The following is a 17,388-nucleotide window of genomic DNA, read 5'->3' as shown; positions in this document are numbered from 1 at the left end:
CACTCTGACATTCTGGTTCCACTTCGGACGCCATCAGGTGGGATCTCTGGTCGTAATCAGTCCTTCATTGACCAATCAGCATTCATTAGCAGAATGCTAGCGTGTTATGGACAACAATGACTCAACCTGTAAGAAATTGAAACTCGTTCATTCAACTTTTGACCTATAATCCATGTTGAACTTGCAAAAACTACAATCAAATCTGAGATTTCTCAACGACAATCAGGCGAAAGAGACAAATTTAGCCGTCTAGCTCCATAGACTCCCATTCATTTTGCACTCGCTCGCGATCACCCCCAGTGGAACTCTGGTGGAACTGCAACCAAATTCAGTACAATGGGGCTTAATAGGGAGTGAACAGGCTCTCCGTAGACGGGCTCTGAGATAAGTTAACGAGCGGAAGAGGAAGAGGTTTTCAACGGGATGGCACACAGCAGTCTGAGGAAAGTAACAGATGCCCCAGCCACGTTTATATAGGTGTTTTTGCTAATGATGTGAGTGATCACTGTGTGATTGCTGCTGTTAGAGACACGAAGGTGCCCAAGTCTGCACCTCGTATTATTGAAAGGCAAAATATGAAAATGTTTGTTGAGCAGGGTTTTTTTTACATGATTTACTTTATTTTGACTGGAGTAGAATTGCCCTGATTGATGATGTGGAATTAGCCCTGACCTACTTTCAGAACAGTTTTCTTGATATTCTGAATAGACATGCACCTATTCATAAATTTAGAATTAAGGGGCGGGACAATCCCTGGTTTACTTCTGAGATATCTAATTTGCTCCACGAAAGAAATGTAGCATGGGCAAAAGCAAGGAAATCAGATACTGACGCTGACTGGCTTGTTTTCAGACAGTTGCGAAACAGATTCACTTCACTGTTCTTCTTCTTCTGAAACCACCGAGAATCTAAATGACCCAAAAAAATTCTGGAAAACTATTAAATCATTATCTGCATCTACTAAACCAACAGGTTTTCCGTTGTCTCTGGTTAAGAATGGTGTGACTATATCTGACAAAGTAGAAATGTTAAATTGTTTTAATGAGCATTTCATATTATCTGGGTTCTTGTTTGACTCTGTTGCCCCTACGGTGTTGGAGCCTGTAAATGATACCTTTATTACTGACGACAACACTTTCAGTCTTAGCTCCTTCTCTGTTGCTGATGTTCATAAAGCCCTGAAACAATTGAATCCTTGAAAACCTGCGGGCCCCGATTACTTAGAACCTTTCTTCTTGAAATTAGCTGCAGATATCCTAGCTGAACCTCTGATTCATCTTTTTAATGTTTCACTGGTCACAAACAAAATTCCCAAGGTATGGAAGTCTGCTTATGTTTTACCACTTTTGAAAGGAGGTGACCCAACCTTGCCTAATAATTACAGACCCATTTCCAAACTTTCAGCATTGGCCAAAGTGTTGGAATCCTTGGTTAGTAATTAAGTGAAAGAGTACTTAAATGCTCAGTCAATTTTATCTAAGCATCAATCTGGTTTCAGGAAAAAACACAGCACTACCACTGCTGCTATAAAAGTAATTAATTATATAGTCAAAGCACTTGATGATAAGAAACACTGTGTGTCTCTGTTCATTGATCTGTCCAAAGCATTTGACACTGTTGACCATAGCATACTAGTTCAGAGACTGATCAGTAGGTATGTCTAAGCACTCTGTGGGCTGGTTTATCAACTACCTTGCTGATAGGACTCAAGCTACGCAAGTTGAAGGCCGAATGTCAAAATATGTATCAACCTGTAAAGGGGTTCCCCAGGGCTCCATTCTGGGGCCACTTTTATTCACTATTTATATAAACTATGGGGGAAAATGTCCAACATGCATTTTTCCATTTTTATGCAGATGACACTGTTATTTATTGTTGTGCAAACTGCTTTTGACAGAGTGCAAGCACAGCTTTATCAATTAAAGCTTGTGCTTAATGCTGAGAAGACCAAAGTAATGGTCTTTTTAAACTCTAGGAAAAAAGATTTAGACCTGAATATTGTTACTGATCAGGGTAAAACAATTGAGGTAGTTTCATCTTATAAATATTTAGGATTTTTAATTGATGATCACCTTTCTTTTAAGCTTCATATACAGAACCTAGTAAAAAAAGTTGAAATTGAAGCTAGGTTTTTTTCTTTAGGACATATCTTGTTTTATTTTTTCTGCCAGAAAAAGGCTAGTCGATGCCACATTTCTCTCTATTAATGATTATTGTGATCTGTTGTACATGAATGCCCCATCAAAGTGTCTTCAAATGTTGGATGCTGTGTATCATGGAGCTTTAAGGTTCATTTAAAATTGCAGACCCCTCACGATCACTGTACACTTTACTCCACAGTGAATTTGCCCTCTCTGTCAAATCGCCGCCTTACTCACCTTTATATGTTCATATACAAAGGCATTTTAGGCAGGCTCCCATGTTACATATCTGAATTTCATTCTTTTACACAGAGTACTTGGTTTTAAAAAGGCTTTCATGTTTGCTGCACCTACTTGGAATGACCTACAGAAAACACTCAAACTACAGTGTCTAATTTCATTAAATGATTTTAAAGGTTATGTTAAAACCATAGAACATGAGTCCATCCACACGTGCAAATGTTTTAACTAATGGCACTTTTATTTAATTGAAATGTACTTGAGTTGTCTTTGCCTCTTTTGTGTTTGTTTTGTGATTGTAAATTGTTTTTATATGTAACTAACTTGTTCTGCTATCTTGACCAGGTCTCTCTTGAAAAAGAGATTTTAAATCTCAATGAGACTAACCTGGTTAAATAAAGGTTAAATAAAAAAAAGTCTGGACCCAGAGTTGCTCCATAGTTCTGTAATTTTAATTTACAGATTGAGAAACTTGTGCTGCAGAATTGTGCTGTTTTCTAACAGACTTGCAATAAATAATAAAGAAAACCTGTACTTAACCTTTTCACGGGCATTTTGTGTTCATAGTTAGACCGATGTTGTGATGTATCATTATAGGATTGTCTAGCAATAAATTGATTATCGCAGAATTACTGTATGGTGATATTATCGGTATTGTGTATAATGTATCATACCGTGAGGTACCCTGTGGTTCACACCCCTAGTTACAAACCATTTATTAAATGTTTATATACTGCTTATGAATGCTAAATTGGGGAACTTAAAGTTACAATTTCGAACTTTATTCTCTCTGGCCGCACCTATGGCGATAAGCGGTAACTGCAGGTGTGTTTTTGGATCTCACGTTCTCTTGTTTTTGAAGTTTCATCGTCTGAAGTCATCGCTCTTTTCTTTGTTTGTTCAGCCGTAGTAACCATTTACTCAGATGATTATTACTTTAAAGTAAAGTGTTACCGTTCACTAATTTCTTGGGTGAACTGAGAATGAATCTTCCTCGATCCAAAAAGTCAAACTATAGGCCAAATAGGCCTCCTCCTGTTGGCCAAATTTCTCAGTTGGCCCTCGTTATACAATACGTTATACAATCCTAACAGACTTCCTGCAACAACTATATTTTAGGAGGGGCTTCCTAGGAAATGCATTATGTTACTACTGTGTCAAAAACTTTGGAATTTTCCACAAGAGAAATTCTCTAGAAAATCCCCTCCTCAATGGTTTTGGGATTTCAGTCTGGGATTTTTGAAAGTGGTCCACAGTGATGCTGTCGAAGGGCATGAAGCATGTGAGCCTGTCCAGGACTCTGCAGAACAACAATCATAATTTATACTTGGGTGACCGAGGTGTATCCTGCTGATTTATGAGGCTGGACCTCTAGATCCTCAGACACAGCTCCTGTCTGTGGAAGGATGGTCTATTTATATACACGGTGTGTCTGGGGAGTAGTGAAAGCCAGTGCAGGGAATTCCATCATGCTCTGAATGGCACACATGTCTGGAGCCCTCTGCCTTTGCACTTTCACCCCGAAACACAGCAGAGGAGATCACATTTCCATGTGTGGCTACAGTGAAGTCCACTGATGCAGCGTCTGCAATTTACAAGATACTTTTTTGGGTTTGCTTGTAACTCTTCTTGAGTTTAGGGCAGTGTGGTAAATTGACAGATGCTCTCACCTTACCTGAAAGTGTTAATTAAAGGAAAAATCCGGCGCAAAATGAACCTAGGGGTTAATAACACGTGTACCGAGTCGACCGTTCTCTGGGATTTGTTTTCATGCTAATCAAATGTGACCAGTTTTAGCACAAACCGCTAATTAGCTTATAACGCTAGTCATCGTGGCACGCAAAAGTAAAAAGAAATCTCTATTTCTATACCACTAACAAGGCTCAAAATAGCACCACACTTCAACGGTAGCATAATCAGGGTCCCTACATGTAAACCGAAGCATTGAGAACTTTGTAAGTGTACAGACAGTTTATTAAAAAGATAGTTTACAAAGACAGTACCGTTTGCGTATACAGGCGGGCGCCATCTTGGGAAAACAGTCACGACCAGTTGAACGATGAACGCCATGCTTGAGCTATGTTACTGGTACTGGTTGCACGGCGTGACTGTTTTCCCAAGATGGCGCCTGCCTGTACAGTGAACGGTACTGTCTTTCTAAACTATCTTTTTAATAAACTGTCTGTACACTTACAAAGTTCTCAATGCTTCAGTTTACATGTAACCCTCATTATGCTACCGTGGAAGTGTGGCGCTTGTTAGTGGTGTAGAAATAGCGATTTCTTTTTACTTTACCCTCTGCCCCGACGACTAGCGTTATAAGCTAATTAGCGGTTTGCGATAAAACTGGTCACAGTCAATTAGCATGAAAACAAATCTCAGAGAACAGTCGACTTGGTACACATGTGTTATTAACCCCTAGGTTCATTTTGCACCGGATTTCTCCTGCAGGTTTGAAAGTCAGATTAAGAAAATTAATTTCTGATTTTGAAGAAGTTTAGCTGAAGCGTATAATTAAGCAGGCAGTTTTGATGCATCTGAACTTGACATTAACACGTTACATTTAACATTAACCTCAAAGTCCTGTGAGTGTTTGTAGCCTACATGAAAAGGTTTGTAGGCATAATGTATGTATGCAGTTTATGTGACTAAACAACTTATTTTTCTTTAATTATTTGTGTGAATTGATGGAAATGATGGAAAAATGCTGAGATTTTGAGGAGAAATCAGAAAATTGTATTCAAACAGCACCTGAAAATGGGTTTAAAATATAAAAATCGACATGACATAATTCCAGTTTATTTTTTGTGGTGGTGGTGGTGGTGGTGGGGGGGGGAGGCGGATCTCAAATACTAAAAGTTCAATTTGTGATAATAAAATTATCATAATAAAAATAATAATAAAAAGAAAACAGATTAAACAAGACTAAGTAATTGTGCTCAAATACACAAATTTTGAAAACTGAAAACTGGGATAAAACTTGACCCCAAAAGTGTATCAACATGCTGCTACTGGCTCAATCTTTGACTCACTACTCTAATAGCAGCCGAAGCTTGTCTTCTCTTAAACCAGTGCTTCTCTGATTACCCACAGGAGTCCCCACAGGTCAAGTCTCCCTGGTCGGAGTCAATGAGCCATCTGATGAGGAAACTGGACCAGCTTAATCTAGACATAGAGGAGGCTCTGAGTGCAAACTCCTCCCCCTCCGACACACCCTGCACAACCCGCAAGAAACAGGTGAGTGTGTGTTCACGCAGCCTGACATCATGACTTCCTTACTGCCATCAGGGTTTGACAAGAGTTTTGTCCCTTATGCTTTGACATAAACACAGAAATGAACTGTGTTAAAAAGCAGCATGTGGTATGTGCCCGGTCACGGTTGGTACTGTACACATTCCTGTGAATCGCATGCTGCATACTTGGTCATGCTTGTAAACTTAACGCTAAATCAATTTACTTTGCTCTGTGGAGAGAAAATCCCGATGGATTATACGGACCTGTGAGCAACAGGTGTTCATCGGAATTTGACGTCCTGCTGAGTTTTAGAAAGTGTTTCACATTAAGATTTAGATTCAAACAAGCTGTCTCAAATCAAGCCATAAACCCAGTAGCCTTTGTGAAAGTTGATTCAGTGTGTTGATCTCTTGTGGGTCCTAACTGTGTCTGTGACTTGTGAGATATGGTGTAAATATATAGTCTGTCTGCAACACTATGGGCTTTGTCAAGGCCATCTTATAGTGTCCTTCTGACTTAAATCTGTTTTACGATGTAGGTCTGCAGCTCTCAGATGTGATACTGGAGTGTACAGTGCTTTAGCCGGGTCAGAATGGTGGAACAGACAGCTATTGTGCTTTTGAGGTTGCAACTGGGACCAAGCAACTCTGTTCCTAAAAAGGGCTCTTCTCATGGTGGCATGTTTCATGAAATATCCCACTAGAGTTAGCATTTGGGAACAAAAGTGCTCTTTCGGGGTCCATATGTATGTACCGCACAGAGGAGCTTTTGTATTGAAGGGAGTTTGTATGATTTGGTCCATTAGGAATGGTTCAGAGAGGCTCACATGCCTCCCAGGCATCTGCATAACCATCCCAGGCATTCACTATTACTTGCTTTAACTAATGGCAGGCGACTGGGCAAGACAAGACATCTTTACTGGGATATTTGACAAGGTCATAATCTCTGTTCCTCTCAAAAGAAGATCCGCACATACAGGCTCCTTTGTGAGTCTCTGTCGAGCTGAATTGAGAGTAGAGATTTCACTTCCCCAGCAGTTGACCTCAGCATCTTGTTTTCTTTCCCCCTGGCCACCGTTGAGTCTGTTGGGCCAGACAGAGACGGACCCAGTGCTGATTGTTGTTGTGATGTTGTTGCAGTGGGGTGCTGTTTCAAAGTCCACATTAAACCCAGCCCTGAACGACCAAGTTCTCCAGAAACCAGACAGGGGGGAATGTCCGAGCCAGGACAGGTCTTCTGCTCCTCGCAGCGCCTCAATGGAAACACAAGCAACAACCAAAAAGACGGTAAGTTTCTCTGAGAATAGCAGCTTCCTGCAGGCGTCCCACAGTTTAAGTGAGTCAATGACAAATCAATCAGCCAGTGTGTCCAGTACATGCAAACTTGCGGTATTGTTGTCCAATTCTCATCTTTGAGGCTATGAGCTACTAAATTACTTTGAGTCTAACTCCACAACTGGTTGCACATGTTTTTCTTTTTTCAGCTCAAATCTGGCTTTAGCATTTTTGGGTGACTGCCATGACCTGTTTACTTCCTGCCCTTCACAAAGTATTTCTCCCAGCTAATTTAAAGTTCTTGGGAAATGTTCACTCTGTGTCCGTCCTAAATGAGCACTTTGTGTTAATTAGCACATATCTAAAATGTTCATTCCTGGATTACGTTATCTGAAACTAATCAAATGAAATTCAGTTGGACCTTTTAGTCGTTGTTGAACTTTGCTGAACAGTCTTGTTTCAATAGATGCTGTATTGACATCCAGAGCTAATCATGTTCTAGGTGTTTATACACCTGTTTCGTTTTGAGTTGAGTTCTTCAAAAACTGACATTGAAAAAACAAAATGACAGCATTTGTAAAAAAAAAAAATAATTTCCTCTCTTACAAAATACGCTTTCTTATCAGTTTCCTTCATGAATAAAATCACACTCTGTGAAACCTACATTTCACAATCGCATGTTTGATCCATTTGTCATGGTCACTGTGTTGACAGAAGACGAAAAAAAAATAATCACCAATTGCTTAAGCAGATTGTTTTTTAAGATAAATCCATCACCGGTCAGCTGAAATTCAGACACTCCCCTCTGTACAGCTGCTCTTCTCTCTACATCTGTAAATATTTGAGGTTTGCATTGAGAATAGGGACAGCTTAGGCATTCTTAAACAAGCAGGACTCACTTCTGCTGGACAAAGTATATAAATGTCACTATTCAACGGCCCTAAAAGAAACAGACAACTGAGAGATTTGCAGAATGCCGGGCGGGTTTAAATTCAAAGCTTTTCAGCTTGTGCTTTGTGCTTTCTTGATGGCTCTGCTGCAATGCGGTGGCAAACAACCTGCTTATAAGAGAAAAACGTAGCCGTCCGGGCATATTCTCTTAAACTTCATCATTTCATTTAGTGATACCCCTTTTCACCATGTTACCATGTGATATTTTTAGACTACATCCAATATATTTTGCAGACTGCCGAATGTTGGAATCACACTGAGAGTTCTTAGGGTGAGATAGAGTTCAGCTTCAAAAGTTAAAGACAATTATTTAGTCTGTGGGCACTGCTGGATACACTTCAGATGAAATTAAGTGAAGTTATCAGATGGGCTGCCACCTGTCTTTTTTATAGAACCCATAAGTACCTCAGCATGAGTTAAAATTTGGCTCGAGGACAGCTGGGAATGTTCACATGTTAGAGACAAGAGTATTTTGGCTGCAGTGTAACCTTGAGTAGAATGAGATCACGTTGGTCAGCAGCGACATGTTTTAGGGCGTTTGATGATTATATGAGTGATGCATTTTTATCATAAATTAATAAAAAAAATAATTTCACATATACTGCACTGCTAATTCTTCTAAGGTTTGTATTAAAACTTGGATTTTGTGCAACAGCAGCTCAGTAGGGCAAAGTGATGTCTGAGAAATTTACTGTAGACCATTTACTGCATGGAAAACTGGGTGCTCTGGAGAGGTTTGACATTTTGAGAAATGTGTGTATTGATTTTTCTGTCAGATAGTTATGTGAGAATACTGATACCTCTCTCATGTCTGTACGGTAAATATGAGAACGCAAATAAACATATTCCCTAAAATGCCAAACTATCCTTTATTTTTGTGCACTGGTTTAAGTGTGACATAAACAGAGGTTTCCATAAACAGGAGATGACATTTCCGCAGTTTTGCATATGCAGGGAGATTTTTCCTCCTCAGTCCCCTCTGATTCTTACATAAGAGCTCTGGAGTCCGTACGAAACTTGTGACAGCAGGGAGGGACAATGCGATACAGATTGAATCCCAGTCTCGGAGTCTAAGAATCAACAGGCCGAATGTGTGAGCCAGTACATCCTGCTTTAACAGGCAGTTATGGCTTTAGTTAGAGATGTTTTATGGAAGTATCTGGTAAAAGTTTTTGGCACATGCCCGACAACCTTTGCTCTCTCTTCCCCCCCTCCCCCCCTTGCCTCTGTATGATCTCTAAAAACTGGAATGCACCTCATATCTCCCTCAATCTGCTGCACATCATGCAGGCAGAGCTAATCTTAGCTGGAATGTGTTGGGTGTTGACTAAGATGTTGTCTTGTTGGAAGTAGATATATATATTGTTTATTCTTTATATCTTTTCTTACACGACTTTAGGAAGATGGTATGCACCTTTTGTCAAAAGATTTGAAAACAGCCATTGTCCTAAAATAAGGAATTTCCAAGTTTTTAATTATTAACCCTACTTAAGGTACTGACTATTCTGTCGTATACAATTCAAGTTATTTTTCTGAGCCTGATATCACGGGCAGTTTTTTAATACTGCTAATAATAATAATTTATACTTTATTAATACCGCAAGGGGAAATTACAATGTTTTCACTCTGTTGTTATTACACACATTACACACAGGCCTGAATTACACACACATGCTCAGTACCTCTACATGCGCTAATGGGGAGATGTCAGAGTGAGGAAAGGAAAGGCGCCACAAGCACTCAAGAGCAACTTGGCAGTGCCCAGGAGATGAACTGGCACCTCTCCAGCTACCAGTCCACCACCATACTTTGGTCCGTATGGACCAGCAACCCTCCGATTCCCAACCCGACTCCCTACTGACTGAGCTACCCCTATAAAGTGGGTAAAGAAAAAAAGTTCTACTCAAGTCTTACAGGAGAAGTGACTGTAATTTTCATTTTTTTTTTTTTTTTTTCAGTTATCTTTTTATTTAGTTTTAACATTTTAGTAACATAACAGACAGAAGAGAAAAAATAATAATAAAATACAGCAAATTAAATGAAGTCAGTCCATGGTCACAGATCACAATTCATCCTTTGTGAATGTTATGTAAACATGCCAAACCCTGTTATGATATAGCAGTGTCAGAGGTCCATAAGCGGTTCCCATATCCTTCGGAAGGCATCCCCCTTATTCTTTAGGGCGTATGTTCGTTGTTCCAGACTTAAAGTTTCATTTAGGATTCGTTTAAACAGATTAAATGATGGGGGTCTTTGTTGGTTCCAATTGAGCAAGATGCATTTCTTTGCTATATAGGACATTATGATAATCCTCTTCCTGCACGTAGTGTCCAGTGTCTTGTCCAATTCCGTACCAAAGAGGTACCGTGTTGGTGTTATGTCCAGCGGGGTTTTCACAGTCTTAAATATTTCAATTTCCTACATTCCCAAAAAATATGCATAATCGACCCTTTACATGTTTTACAACAATGACATCTGGGGGATGAGTTAGGAAACATTTTACTTAAGCGGAGCGGAGTAAGGTACATCCTGTGCATGAATTTATAATTTTGTTCGATTATTTTATTACAGGACAGTGAGGAAAAAACATTCTGACATATCGTATCCCACTGATCTTCATCAAAATCACGTCCCATATCCTTCTGCCATATGTTCCTAAGTGGGGTCAAGGAGGAGCTGTAATGGTCCAACAAAGCACTATAAATTACAGATATTTTTCCTTTTAATGATGTTGATTTTACCAAAATCTCCTTGAGATTTGTCAGCCCCAAAGACAGGAGTTTTTCCCCTTTTAGGGTGTTTATTAGATGGTGAATTTGTAAGTATTTATAAAAGACCTGTTTCGGAATTTCATATTCTGACATTAAAACAGCAAAGGACTTGAGTGTATCCCCGGCAAACAATTGTTGAAATTGATGTATACCATTTCCTCTCCACTTTGCGAACAAGGACCCACCAAGAGATGGGGGCAGATCTGGGTTTAAGGATAAGGGGGAAAGCCTGGAGATTTTGCCAAAATTCCCACAGAACTTATTTATATCTTATATAAAGAGTGTTGTAAACTACATATGTTTTTGTTATTTGATGTAATGCATTTATGTTGTTAATGAATGGTAGCAATGTTGTAGAAATAGGAGTACAGAGTTCTTCTTCTATGTCTATCCAGTGTGCATTATTACGTCTTTGCACCCAGCTAATCAGGCCCTTTGTCTGGGCGGCCCAATAGTACATCTGTAAGTCTGGTAATCCCAGTCCCCCCTTCTCTCTAGATTTTGTTAAAGTTTTAAAAGCTATTCTTGGTAAAGAATTTTTCCAGATGAAAAAGGTTAACATTTTGTTTATAGATTTAAAGAATGTTTTATCCAAGTAACAAGGCAGTGACTGAAATAAATAGCTAAAACGGGGCAGAACATTCATTTTAATTACATTAATTTGTCCGAGAAATGAGATGGGGAGCATTTTCCAATGTTCTAATTCTTCCTTAATCTTTTTAAGCAATGGAATGTAATTTATGAGGTAAAGATCCTTAAGTTTTAGAGATACATTCACCCCAAGATATTTAAAGCTGTTTTGGGCCTAGGTGATGTAACTTTCATTTAAAGTTAGTTTCAAAAGTTGCTCCAAAAATAGTTTTGTCTGTTTTACCAAATGTGTTAGTCATTCTTAAAACCATTCTTGTATGACTTACACTGTATTTAGAGCTGAATGATTTGTTGATAAATTGTCAGCTTGTAGAAAAAAAAAATCATTTGTCAAACCAAAAATGCTCAACATTTACAGCTCAGAGCCTCTCACATTTGTTTTGCTGCTGTGAAACAGTTGTACATTTACTAGTGAAACAGTTGTACATTTTTACTCCCCAACTTGCACATTAAGTTTCTATCTATATCTATTGAAACAGTTGTACATTTTATTTCCAAAGTGTATATATTTTAAATATTGCTTGTGTAGTATTCTATTATTATTTCATTATTATATCAATATTAGGTATATTGTTTCCTATTATTTAATGTTTACTCTGTATGTGTGCTGTGTGTCTGATATTTTGCTGCTGCAACACCGTTATTTCCCATTTTTTGGGATCAATAAAAATCTATTTATCTAAATGTGAGGATTTGCTACTTTTCTTTGTTTTGTTTTTTTATCATTGTAAATGAAATGTCTGAGTTTTTGAACCGTTATGCAGACAAAACAAGCAAGGTGAAAACAATCTTGGGCTCTGGAAAAATGTGATGACTATTTTTTCATATTTTCTAATGTGTTATAGACAAAACAATTAGTCAATTAATTTAAAAAAGAATCAAGAGATGAATCTTTGCAGCCCTGGTTGTATTTATGTTTGTAGTGGTTATCCTGACTTTGCTGGTCAGCACAAAATCTGGTTGAGGCCAGCTCTTTACTGTGATCTAGGTTCATGTTGGATAGAGACATATTTGGGTTGAGGGTTCCTACTTTTAATTGGTGTTGACAGAGACGGTCACTGGGACTGACCGGTCCTGTAATTGCCCTGTTGACTCTCAGGCAGGGTGTCATTTGTGCTGGGACAGCAGCTGTCATTCAGCGACACAGACCTGTCTCTCCATGTAAACATCCTTGTTGGTGAAAGCAAAGGCTAGTTTTCCCTCTGACAACAGCCCTGCAAGGGACTCTGTGTGGATGTCACTTTTCCTGAGCTGCAACCTCTGACATGTGTCCACCATCTGACTGTGGTTGGACTGAACCACGGCGATGTGTTTGAAGTGTGTCAGTGCTCAAGGTATGCCAGGATGAAATACTTTCTCTTGGCTGTTAAAAAAAGAGTGATGTGTTCAAGTCTTTGAAGCCTTGTCAAATCAGCACATCTCCACTGGGGCCCAGCATCTGCTTTTTGGAGTGCTAATTTTCACAAGTTTATTTCTGAAACTGGGTGTAAAGCTGGTCCTCGGAGACTAACTTATCAGGTCCGTTTGCATTTCCCTCTCTTCAAAGACACATACATGTAGATTTGAGATGATGGCGCTCCATGTTTCTGTACATTAAACCCAGCCTTTGAACTGTGTTACAGAAGTGTTTAGATGTGTGGTGAAATTCTGCCAGACTGTGCCAAATCTCACAGTCAATAATGAGGGCTATATCAGTTGCTGCACCTCATAGTTTTCAGAGGCCCAAGTCCCCTCTTCCATATTTAAACAGAGGTAAAAATATACATCTGTAAGGGTATGAGTCATACGTTTATGACCTGTTTTCCTATTTTCCTTGTTAGTCTGTAAGAGTCAGAGAGTTGGGATTTTGTGCATGGAGACAACCGATTGGTTGAGCCTGCTAACCCCGGAGCCACATGGAAACCCCTGGTGGTTTAAAGTAACCTGCCAGACATGTCTTGGCTGTGACTCTCTCTATGCTTTAAATCTACCTCTTCTCCTGAATAAATCAAAAATGGACTCCCAGGTGCCCGCTCTACATTTGCCGTGCGGCCTAAAAGTGTCAAAGACCATGTAATAAAGACAGAACCACCTGTCCTGTTTAATCCAACCAATCAGGTCTTTTTGTGGTCACAGCAAAATGGCAGCCATATAGGTCACTCATTCAGCCAAGTGCTTCTTTACACGGCAAGCATTTCTGCTGCCATGACAACACTGGGGGGCCGTGGCCTTCATGAAACATGCAGTACACGACCAACTTATTGTGTTGGGTCCAACTGGCCAATAAAACCTTTGCAGATATGTTGATGGAAGTTTGAATCAGCACCGTGTGGGCTGATGGCCAATTGACTGTCATGACGGAGGGTCAACAGTATTGCAAACAGGCAGGCTGGGAGTTTTTGCAGCGTTTTGTCTCTGCCAGGGGAGAAACGTGGTAACAGGGGAAGCAAACCCGAGCGTAAATCAGACCAGTGGGATACAGAGGGTAAAAGGGAGGAGAGAGTTCTGCGAGAGAAGGGGAAGCCATCCTGACTGGTGCATATCAGGAAGACACTTTCAGTCATTTTATTGTTGTTGTTATGCTAAATTAACCATTAAAACCAAGGACCTCTATCATCCAGTGTTTTAAGTGAGAATCCTATTTTGCTTTTCATTTTCAAGATGTTATATCCATTTCCCTACCACTTTTCAAATACAAACAATGTAACATTCCAGAAAAACAGTACGTGCCTAAAAAGCTGTCCTTTATACTTAAAGTTTAAAACTCCTAGTGTTTCTTTTCTTTTTTTTATTTCCTAACCCTATCAACACTGTATTCACAACAGATAATTGGGGACAGCCGACTGATGTGCAGCACAGCAGCCTTTGAGTTAACAAGTGCTAAATCATGGCACCATTTCTGCTGTGAATTCTTCTAATTTCCTCCAGCAATGAGGTTATGTTTTCGCTGTGGTTTGTCTGTTTGTTAGTTTGTCTGTCAGCAGGATTACGAAAAAAACGACTGGCCGGGTTTTCATGAAACTTGGTGGAAGGGTGTAGCATGGACCATGGAAGAACCCATTTTGGTGCTGATTTAAATCACAGGGCAGATACACAAATTCTTTTTTTCACTTTGGTTAACATTGCAAGATAGGGCATTTGCGCTGCATTCATGTGGTGTCTGAAAAATCTAAAAAATAACTTCCCGACTGGGACCATCCACACTGCATTAACATTGTGAGATAGGGCATGCATTGGCGGAGCTCTGCGCTCTCAGAGTGCCCTTGTAGTTGACTTTGTCATCACGGCAGTGATTGCACTATTGAAGAATGCAGGGAGACATCCTCGATCCATGAATTAAGGGAACTGGGTGTGTGCCTCTAACGGTTTTCACAGCCAAATAATATGACATGTTTTTCTTCGCTTTTAGAGTGGAGCTACATTCAAGTAGCCAAAGCCAAAATCTCAATTTTGTTGGTTGTTTACATTTCTCTTCCGTGGTTTCAGCTATCCACCACCTCATGATGTGTGGCCTCCCCTCAAAATAAACTTAATGTGCTAGAGTTACTGATCTTTTGTTATTTGTTTTGTCTTGTAGATGTTCAATAAGATGACCAACGCAGCAGCAGCAGCAGGTAAGATATTATTTATGTTTTTTGTGTGTTTTTTCCAGCAGCTTCTTGCTTCTTGCAATGTGCTTACGTTGCTCCCTCAGAATAGTGGAGACTCTAATCTGTGTGTCTTTCTGTCCATCATGAGCCTGTGATGCACTGACAATCTGTCCGGGACGTTTCTCTTCCTCTCTGCTCAGTGCATGCTGGGATAGCATCCAGTGACCCAGGTTTAGCAGGTAGAGAAAATGGATGAGTAAATGTGGTACAATAGTGACCAAATGGTTATCGGAATACTCAATAAATACTTACTTTTAGACCACACATTGCCTTCATATTTATACTTTCTTACATCGAATGTAATGATAAACACATGTACATGTATTGGAATTGAAAAGGAATGTCCAGTCAATGCAGTCTTTGCACTGATTTCAGGGTGTATATCTGTTTATTTTAACTAAGAGACTAAGCAAAGATCTAGCTGGAAGAGCACATAATCTCCCTGTATATCACATCTGTCTTGTTCACCGGGCAATGGAATTCAAAATGTAGCAAGAAAAGCAACCTTATTGCTGAAATGTACAATTATATATAATATATTTGTGTTCTTGACAGACTTTTTTGTCTTAATTAGTTTTGAAGCTTGATCTTTCAGGGAATCTGTTCATTGTCGGTCTACAGTCAGTCCTGCTGCGCTGCTGGCACATCATGAAAATCTCTCTGCAGTAGATCCTGCGCTGGCTTGTGTCGTGGCTTGCGTGGTGGCATTGCTCAGGGCTCAGACAATGTTACTAAGACTGACAGCCACAGGTGTCTGCAAGCTCCCTCCCAGCCGGTGTCTCGAGAATGTCTCTCATTTAAAATGCCTTCTATATATTGGTTGCTTGGCGGGATGCAGTTAAAATTAGGCAGCGTGCCAGATCATTGTTTCTGTTTTGCTGAGGGGAAATATTTGGCCTGTGTGATGTGGCCCTTGGGGGCCAGCTGCGGATTTGGGTAGATGCCATTTCAGGCTCAGGTTGCACTCTCACATGACCTCTGTTGTGCATGATGGTAACGCACAAGTGGACATTATGGTCTGGAAAAATTCCATGTCACTTTTATGCAGCAGTTAACTAATGTGTGGTCTGCTGGTGTGTATGAGATATGCGCTGTGACCGATCGCCGGTCGTTCTTAACTGTAGTTCTTGGAAACCTGAGTGTGAGACCACCATGAATAACATCAACAAGTTTGTCAACAGGGCAATGAGATTCCCTTCAAATACATTTATCATTCTATTTTTCTCCTATGTGATTTTCATAGCAAGCTGCGTACATTCTTTCTCTTTTATGGTTTATCTTGGCTGTAATAAACCAGACCAGAGACAGTGTCACTTTTAACGTTATTTAGTTATCAAGTTAATGAAATCAACATATGGTTTCAGCTGGAATCTAATAATAAAATAACTTGGAGAATGATGAATGTTGTAAAAAAGACAAAGCTGGCAGAGTGTCAGACACATTAGGTGTGATATTCCCTGTTTGTATTTTACAGCTGGGCTGAGGAGACCTCTTTTTATGACACGGATACGAGGTGGCCAGATGGTTCTCAGTATCGTCCATAACAACATTGTCCACCTCATTAAAATGACATTGTCCAGGAGAGGAAAGCACATTTTTTGGGTCCAGATCCAAAATAGCAAAGCAGCAGTGAGAAAAGCGTTGGTATTCTGTGTTATAAATGTGAAGTGTCTTTTTATTGCTCTCATATGCACATGGTCTACTTCAGTGTGTTTGCAAGTACACACACACACACACACACACACACAGGTTTGTGGCACTATCTTTGTGGGGACCCATCATTGACATAATGCATTCCCTAGGCTCTTACCTTAACATTAACCATCACAACTAAATGCCTAACCTTAACCCTTACCCTCACCCTAACCATAACCTAATTCTAACCCTAATCCTAAAACCAAGTCTTACCCCTCAAACAGCCCTTTAAACTTGTGGGGTCCAGCATTTTGGCCCCACAAAGCTGTCGGGACCCCACAAGTATACAGGACTCCCGGGTTTTTGGACCCCACGAATATAGTTAAACAAGCCCACACACACACACACACACACACACACACACACACCATTTTTATCAAAACATTCTGGTTAACAATAGCAACTTATTGAAGAACAACTTGTGTAATGAGTATGATTGTCTCTGCATCTGAAAATATGTTTGCAGTTTTTGTGTGGTTGCAATGCCATCTACTGCAAACATATACAATTTGATGTGCACTTTGATGAATTTATGTAACATTGATAAAACATTTGCCACATTGTATAACACTTGAATCCTACATTTAGCGGAAGCTCGGAAGAGAAGTGTTCAGTCGGTCGTTACAAACTTTTAAGGAGCCTTTAGGAGCCTCTAGTGAGTTTTTTAAACTCTCATTGGTTTACATCTCACTCATCTCTGCAGTGTTTTTAACAGCCTTGAATTCTCCTGAACAATGGCCTGCCTGTTTGTCTCCTAGTCAGCACTGATACAAAGCATTGCACCATTTAGGATGGAGAAAGT

General features: G+C 39.8%; 1 protein-coding gene across 4 annotated transcripts in view; it reads left to right on the top strand.

The window, feature by feature from the left end:
- stard13b (StAR-related lipid transfer (START) domain containing 13b) overlaps nt 1-17,388 on the top strand; it is a 90,068-nt gene that overhangs the window by 21,508 nt on the left and 51,172 nt on the right. For 3 of the 4 annotated variants that reach the window (XM_031297401.2, XM_031297400.2, XM_036001190.1), the window contains 3 exons: nt 5,475-5,618; nt 6,755-6,901; nt 14,819-14,855. In XM_031297401.2, coding sequence (XP_031153261.1) covers nt 5,475-5,618; nt 6,755-6,901; nt 14,819-14,855 — 328 coding nt within the window. The remainder of the gene's footprint in view (nt 1-5,474; nt 5,619-6,754; nt 6,902-14,818; nt 14,856-17,388) is intronic. The other variant, XM_031297402.2, reaches the window with a different exon arrangement.

The sequence above is a fragment of the Sander lucioperca genome, chromosome 5 (assembly GCF_008315115.2).
Source record: "Sander lucioperca isolate FBNREF2018 chromosome 5, SLUC_FBN_1.2, whole genome shotgun sequence".
Lineage (NCBI taxonomy): Eukaryota > Metazoa > Chordata > Actinopteri > Perciformes > Percidae > Sander > Sander lucioperca.
The sequence above is the reverse complement of the archived record's forward strand: the minus strand, read 5'-3'. Positions and strand labels throughout refer to the sequence as shown.